This window comes from Quercus suber, unplaced genomic scaffold, assembly GCF_002906115.3.
Source record: "Quercus suber isolate HL8 unplaced genomic scaffold, Cork oak 2.0 scaffold_450, whole genome shotgun sequence".
Lineage (NCBI taxonomy): Eukaryota > Viridiplantae > Streptophyta > Magnoliopsida > Fagales > Fagaceae > Quercus > Quercus suber.
Window position 1 is genome coordinate 536,959 of NW_027069901.1, and position 8,161 is coordinate 545,119.

Consider the following 8,161-nt stretch of genomic DNA (forward strand, 5'->3'; position numbering starts at 1 on the left):
AGCTAGCCACGTCAATAATTTATAAAAATATTGTAAAATATTTTGTAGCAACAGCATTACTTCTATTAAGAGGACCTATAAACTAATTAGATGCATAGCATCATTAATTTAATAATTTATCACCCCCCAAAAAAGTTATATAAAAAAAGGGCATACACTCACCGACCTCTGTAACTGTAAAGGGAGTACGCAATCTTAAAAGCTACTTCGGAATTGCTCACGAAAACTGCGCTTGGGAATTGGTATTGTTTTTCATGAAAACCCTGACCTTTGAATGAACTTTTGAGGATTCGATTATGTGTTATAAGCAAATGATAAAACCAAACTACCTCTAAACAAAACATGACAAGAACTTTGGAGATTGTTGGGTTGATGATGATGATTGGAATTTAGTGAAAGTTATATATGATTATGAATGGTAAAGCAGGCTGGTTGTTTTCAGAGCATAAAGACTGACACACAAACACATGTAAGTTGCAATGAGTGAAATGCAATGCATTTAAAGTACTATTTTTCCCTTCCTTAAAAGTTCAGCATAATTTACCTATATACAAAGTATGAGAAATCATTCTCCAAACATGGTGTACTATAAATGCAAAAAGAAATTTAAAAATAAAAATAAAAACCCAGCAAGGATAGCACAAAAGCATTTGCTGACTACGGATTGTTTGCCAAAATTTCACCGGGAAGCCAACGACCAAAAATTCAGTAGAAAGGAAGGTGAAACGGAAAACCAGCTCATAAAAGCCATAGCTGTAGCAGTCTCAAACCTTGTGCAATGGTTTATGGCACATTTATTAAGATCATTGCCAATAAGTACTGTTATGCCCGCAGATGCACATGCAGCAGCAAATGTAAGAGTGGATGTGATCTGCACAATAACAAAAAAAGCATCTTGTAAGCTGGAGATGGACTCAATTGGGTCTTAAACAAAATCTTCATGCTTCCATAATGTACCAATCTTACTTTCCACACCATTGATATTACAGTAATCACACATCAATACAGTATTGATTAAAGAACAAGACTAGCAATAGTAATTGCTCTTAGAAATGTAGAATTTCAGTATCCACCAATCATCAAGAATTACTTGAAAAAAAAGGAGATCAATTAGCAATGGCAAATTATTCCTCCACAAGAAGCTCCTGTTCGTTTGGGAACAACTTATTTTATTTTTTGCCGAAAAATTTTTTGCTAAAAATGTGCTAAAATATATTTATACTTTGAAAAAAATGAGGTTTTAAAAAATTGTACATAAAAACTAAAAGCTAAAAACTGAGTTTATAAGAAACACTTATTAGACTTTTAGCTGATTACTAATTCAAGAAACAACCTACAGCTACAAGCCACTTTCCTAGTGATTAACCAGAATTTGCATGGCACCTAATCAGCAACCAATTCCAACAGTTTTCTTACCCCATCACCAATGGTGAAGAAACTGACAACTCTGCAGTTCCGTAAGCTTCGTCTCACCAAAATGGCATATAAATCAACAACTGCCAGAGAAAAGCTCCACAAACTTTGCAAGCTAACAGCAACAACAAGGTAGCTGACACAGGAAAAAGCATGAAGAGTTCATATTATTCAAATTTATCTACTTTTAAAAGAAAAACAATGAACTATTAATCTTACATACAAACTAACTTACATAATCATTTAAATGGTTCAATATATTTACATTCACAATCAATAACTAATACCACATCATTTGGTGAGCAAGGTAAACAACTTCAGAACAGCAGAAATACACAATGCAACTGGACTTTTTCACCCACAAATGTAAAGCAGCTATGTAATAAAAAGATGAGCTCATAGTCTATGCTTAGATAATTATTGATATATTTACATTCACAATCAATAACTAATACCACATCATTTGGTGAGCAAGGTAAACAACTTCAGAACAGCAGAAATACACAATGCAACTGGACTTTTTCACCCACAAATGTAAAGCAGCTATGTAATAAAAAGATGAGCTCATAGTCTATGCTTAGATAATTATTGCCAAAATAATCTAAACAGGCATCACATAGAACAAGTAGGTGCCCATGATGTACAATTGTTGTACTAAAAAAAACTAAATATTGACTTCAACGGACAGTATTTTATTTTTTGATAAGTAATGATATTTTATCAAAAAAAGAATACTTAATGAAGAATACAAAGAAGTCTAAAGAATTACAAAAAATAAGTTATTAGGTGCAGAAGTATAGCAACTCTTCAAAATCAACAAAAGAATTACCGTTGGTAAAACTAAAGCCCCAAGCATGGGACTAGTCAAACAATACTCTACTCAATACCGTTTGCAATTGAGACACCAAACTTTCTGCATCTTCAAAAGAACAACAATTTCATTCCCTCCGTAAAGCCCACACCAAGCATAAAAGGGACTAGATTCCAAATATCCAAAGAATGTTTCCCAAACCAATTCCTCCAAGTCCAACCAAACAAGATATCCATGACCATCATTGGTAACCCCCATTGAATTCCAAAAGATCCAAAGACATAACTCCACAAAAAGTGAGTTACAATGCAACACATCAATAGACGATCCACTACCTCTCCGCTATACCGGCACATACAACACCAACCCTCTAAAGTACAACCTCTCTTCATGAGATTGTCACAAGTAAGTATCTTACCCCAAGTTACTGTCCATTCAAAAATGGAAACCCTTCTTTGAGCCTTAACAGACCAAATACTCTTCCAAGGGAAAGAAACTGCACTAGGATCACGTAAGACAGCAAAGAATGAACAAACATCAATCTATCACAACCCTCTCTCATATGAATATTTGAGTTAAAAAAATTTAGGAAGGAACTTACTGACTCCAATTCCAAATCATTAAAGTCTCTATGAAATTTAACATCCCAGCTTGTTCCTCCCCATTTATCTGACTAACCAACAATGAGTGAGTAGATGCATTACTATCTGATGAACATACAAGCAACTCTGACAGTATCACCACCAAAGACAACAATCCCTATCTCTCCGTATGTTGACAGCTCCGTGGCCATTTTCCATGTGGAGCATTCGGCATTATTGGACCGTTCACCAAAACTGTTGAAAATACAAATAGCCCTGCATTCCTCCTCCCAGCCACCAAGTGCTACAAAAAATGGGCTGAAGCAGAGGGGAAGAACTCCTTCAAAGGGGTGATTCCCACATCAATGGTCATACCAAAACTGTACACAATTACCATCATCTACATCAAATGACAAATAACTTATAAGTCTGTCCCATCCTGCTCAAATACTTTTCCAAAGGCTACAACCACGGGTTCCTCTATCAGGTTCTGAATCCATCCCCACCATTTTTCACCATACTTCGTAGCTATTACCTATCTCCATAAATGTGTCATCTGTCCCAAAGCGCCATGACCATTTCCCCACTGAAGCTTGATTAAAGGCCCACAACTTCTTTACACCCAAACCTCCATTGGCAACAGGAGAGAAAACTGTATCCCACACCACCAAATGGTATTTGAACTCATTGCCCAAACCACCCACAAAAAGTTGTGCTGTAATTTCTCTGACCTGTTTGCCACGTCGGTGGGAATGGCAAACCAAGGGAAATAGTACGTAGGTTCAACAGGTAGTAAATGTCAAAAGCATACACTCATCTGAAGGCTTTCTAACTAATAATGGGATTGACTAAAAAGTTCAAATTACAATTTACGAAGATAATAGGTCAAGAAGTTGGACCAGGGGCTTGGTTAGTATTGACTTTCAACAGGTTGGAGACAAAAAGTCAAAGAGGGCTGACTAGACGCAAATCTTGTATCATCCACTTGTAAGTTATAAAAATATTATCTATCATAACTACAAATTTTCCCCTTCATTGATCAGTCTCCACCTATCTTTGATGAGAGAGAGAGCACCTTAGGGCATAAATTACTCATCCCTTTTTGGAAACATTTTATGGGAAATTGAAAAAACTGTTAAAAAAAAAAAAGTTAGTAACTTTTTCATTTTTCCATAAAAAGTTTCCTAAAATGGTCTAAGGGCATACATTAGTAAAATCCAAGTTTAAAATGGTGATCATGTTATGGAATTGACTCTATGTTCTTTCAAAATGTTTCAGCTCTAAGTTTCAATTCAAGGCTTTTTTATATATATCAATTTAGTGATAAACCAGCATTCCAAGATGCACTTAGTCTAGCAAATGGTCCACAGTGGCAGATCACACGGTGGACTCAGTCATGCTAAATTATTAAGATATGCTGCTTATGCTGCCAACCACTACTTATGCTAAATGTTGATGATATAAACTACCAGTTATCCATCATATACAAAGATGTAAATGATTCACATATGATACAAAGAAGAACATTAAATTCAGTCTTCTATAGAGAACTTCATTAAAAAAAAATTCTGAATTGGAACAATTATTATTCTGGTCTCGTCAATGTCAATCAAGTGCCAACAAGCAAGCCCTGCTCCCACAAACATCTTGACGCCCGTCATTTTTCTCTCCTTTCCTTTTTAGTGGGGAAGGGAGAGGAAGGGTTCGAACCTTAGGCACTGGGCACCACAGAGGGTGCTGGTACCACTAGGCTAACACCTTGAACCCCATCCTAACATATTTTCTAACCGTACATGCAATTTATGTTACAAATAGTGTATACAGGAACTACTATACGGTAAATTCAACATCCAGAAATGGTAGAAAAGAATAGGGGTCTTAAATATCTCTACTAGAAATGAGTACAATACATAAAAGAAACCCATTCATAAAACCACCCTCTACACAATCGCCATGGACCCTATTTCACTTACCAATAAATAAACAAAAACCGTACATAGTTTCAAAGATTCTTCTTTTCGATGTTCAATACTTTAATTAGAATAAATTTGGTTGAGGAATTTATTCAAACAACTTTCATGCAAAAAATTTGGGAAGAACAATTCTTCAAAGCAAACAAAACCCACTTAACAAAAGAGTCGAAGGAAGTACCAGAAGGCAGAGGCGGAGGCGAAATCGGAGGTGGAAGCCATGACGAGGAGAGAGATGACGGCGAAGATGAACTGAAAGAGACGCAAAGCGAAGCCGCCACAAGTACCAGGCATGCCTTGTATGTCCTTCATCCTCGCTCTCGGCACATTCTGCGCCGTCTGCGGCGGCGCCTCCACCGGATGCACCGATGGCCGGCTCACGTTCATCGCTGCTGCTGCTTTCTCCTTAAAATCCCAATTTCCCGAACCTTCAAATTTTTACACTACTACTACTACTACTTTAGTAGTAATTAAAAGAAGGAATTTTGGTGATTGACAACAAAATAGGGAGTGAGTGAGACTGTGAGAGTCGAATAATAATAATAATAATAATAATGGTGAAAAGAAAAGACTGTTTTTTTTTTTTTTTTTTGGTTAATATGGGTTGCTATTTCGTCGACTTCAAAATCAATAGCGTGGCTCGTCGGTCAGTGTGCAGTGACTGACTCGTGACAAAACAAAACCCACTTAACAAAAGAGTCGAAGGAAGTACCAGAAGGCAGAGGCGGAGGCGAAATCGGAGGTGGAAGCCATGACGAGGAGAGAGATGACGGCGAAGATGAACTGAAAGAGACGCAAAGCGAAGCCGCCACAAGTACCAGGCATGCCTTGTATGTCCTTCATCCTCGCTCTCGGCACATTCTGCGCCGTCTGCGGCGGCGCCTCCACCGGATGCACCGATGGCCGGCTCACGTTCATCGCTGCTGCTGCTTTCTCCTTAAAATCCCAATTTCCCGAACCTTCAAATTTTTACACTACTACTACTACTACTTTAGTAGTAATTAAAAGAAGGAATTTTGGTGATTGACAACAAAATAGGGAGTGAGTGAGACTGTGAGAGTCGAATAATAATAATAATAATAATAATGGTGAAAAGAAAAGACTGTTTTTTTTTTTTTTTTTTGGTTAATATGGGTTGCTATTTCGTCGACTTCAAAATCAATAGCGTGGCTCGTCGGTCAGTGTGCAGTGACTGACTCGTGACACGCTTAGATGTCAAAAGCATAGCTCTCTATTTCCGGGTCCTACCTATCTATCAATATTATAAAATTCTCTTTCGAGAAAGAATCAATGTTATAAATTGATGACTAGACGGCAACCGGAGAGTGATATTCATTAATTCTTTTTCTTTTTCTTTTTTGAAAGGTGATATTCATTAATTCATGAGATATTCATCCATTTATGAGATTTTAAGTTTGGAACTCCATGCAAGAGTAGATACCCTTATTATCTATACCAAAAAAAGAAAAAGAAAAAAAGAGAAGGAAGTTTAGGGTAGTAAACGAAGCTGAGGCAAGTTGAAGATTAAAAGATCATCACCAAAATTGTCTATTTATGAGATTTTAAGTTTCAAACCTGTTTATTTTATTTTTTTTAACATGAGTTGCTCAAGATCATCACTAAATTTATACTTATATATAAGAGGTTTTTCCTTTTTAAAAAATACCCAATCAGATATTATTCGCTTTGAGATGGAAAGGGTCGACCCTTACTCCCACCCGCACGGATTTACTCAATCCCACATCAGGGAGAGGCGCCTCTCACTCTTATTTTATAAGCATTCTTGCCTTATAAGCACTTAGCCTAAGAAATGGTGTACCATAGTATGTGTGATCACATAGTGCATGCGTGCGCAGTTTTTAGATTTGCTCACGTAATCACAAACACAATAGTACACCCTTCCTAAGGCCAAGTGCTTATAACGCAAGGGTAGGAAGCGTCTCTCCCCGATATGGGATTGAGCAAATTCGTGCGAGTGGGAGCAAGCGTCGACCTTATCCATCCCAAAGCAGACAATACCTGATTAGGGAAAAATTCATTCCTCCCATAGATTGTTTATCATCAATAAGCTACAAATAATAACTTAATATCATATGAACTTGTTGACAAACTTATATAATTCAATTCCAAATCTATATACATATATTTTTAGACAAGTATATATGTAAAAATATAATATTATATATATATATATATATATATATAAATCGAGTCTTCATGTTCATGAATTTGTTCACAAAAACATTATTATGTTTGAGCTCAACTTGTTTAATAATTGAGCCTAAACTTAAGACTTGAATTTTGCTTGTTTTCTAAACAAACGAACATGAACAAGCTTTTTTCTTGAGTCAAGCTCAATTTATTCATAAACTGCTTGCTTCATTGATAGCCCTAGGAAAGTTTTATCAATTCGTAATATGAAAATACAGTTTTACTTCTTTATTTTTATTTTTAAAATTATGAAATTTAATAATTATAAAAATTATTATTAATATGTTATTATAAACATTTTTTATAAATTAATTTGATAATTATGTTTGTGTATTAAATATAAGGTTAAAATGAAAATTTCACCCTCTAAATTTGACTAGAATTCATTTAAGTGTTCTACTATAAATTTCATTCAATTAATTCTTAAAAATTCAAATTTATTCAATTCAGGCATTTTATATAATTCTGTTAAAAAATAAGCTTCAACTACGCAAACTAATGAACAAAAAAAAATGAAAAAAAAAAATTCACATAAAAAATCTATAAATATTTTTATTAATTTTATAGATTTGTTTTTATGTGAGAAAAATATTTTTTGACGGCAATTTTTTTTAATAAAATTAGATAGAATACCTAAATTAAATAAATTTGAAAATCAGATGACTCAATTGAACGAAAGTGAAGTTAGAAGATTTGAATGAATTTTAGTCAAACTTAAAATGTGCAATTTGCATTTTACCCTATATATAAATATTCAAATACTTAAATATAATATGAAATACAAATATTCTAATGAATTATTTGAATATAAAATTAAAGTAAATTTAATTATTTATATAGCATTTTTGCCTTTAACTTTTAATTGATCTCATAATATTATGTCACATAAATTTTAATGTTTGACAATTTTACATGTCGTCATTCTAATATATATATGATGACGTGTAAAATTGTGAGGCATCAAAAGTTTATGTGACATAATATTACAAGATCAACTAAAAGTTAAAGGCAAAAATGCAAAACTTAACCTATAAGTTTCACTATAATTCATTTTAGACCTCTAACTTTGCTTTGTTCATTTCAAACCTCTAAGTTTCAAAGTTATTCAATTAAGGTCTTCTATTAACCTCCATTAAACTAGTATTTGCCGTGAATGTTACATAATTAAAATGATA

The 8,161-nt window shown here is 34.4% G+C and overlaps 1 protein-coding gene across 1 annotated transcript; it reads right to left on the reverse strand.

Moving 5' to 3' along the window:
• Positions 1-480: 480 nt before the first annotated feature.
• On the reverse strand, positions 481-5,312 carry LOC112036547 (CASP-like protein 5A2). Its single transcript, XM_024069389.2, has 3 exons — positions 4,957-5,312; positions 1,417-1,549; positions 481-871 (listed from the first exon to the last, which is right to left on the reverse strand). Exons 1-3 carry the CDS (start codon positions 5,160-5,162, stop codon positions 680-682), a joined length of 531 nt encoding a protein of 176 aa, XP_023925157.1. The 5' UTR covers positions 5,163-5,312; the 3' UTR covers positions 481-679.
• Positions 5,313-8,161: the final 2,849 nt, after the last annotated feature.

Coding starts and splice junctions, on each gene's coding strand:
- LOC112036547 (XM_024069389.2), bottom strand. CDS start 5,162: ATGAACGTGAGCCGGCCATCGGTGCATCCGGTGGAGGCGCCGCCGCAG. Junction 1,550..4,956: donor GCCTCCGCCTCTGCCTTCTG/GTACTTCCTTCG, acceptor TTCCTGTGTCAG/CTACCTTGTTGTTGCTGTTA. Junction 872..1,416: donor TCTTCACCATTGGTGATGGG/GTAAGAAAACTG, acceptor GTTATTGTGCAG/ATCACATCCACTCTTACATT.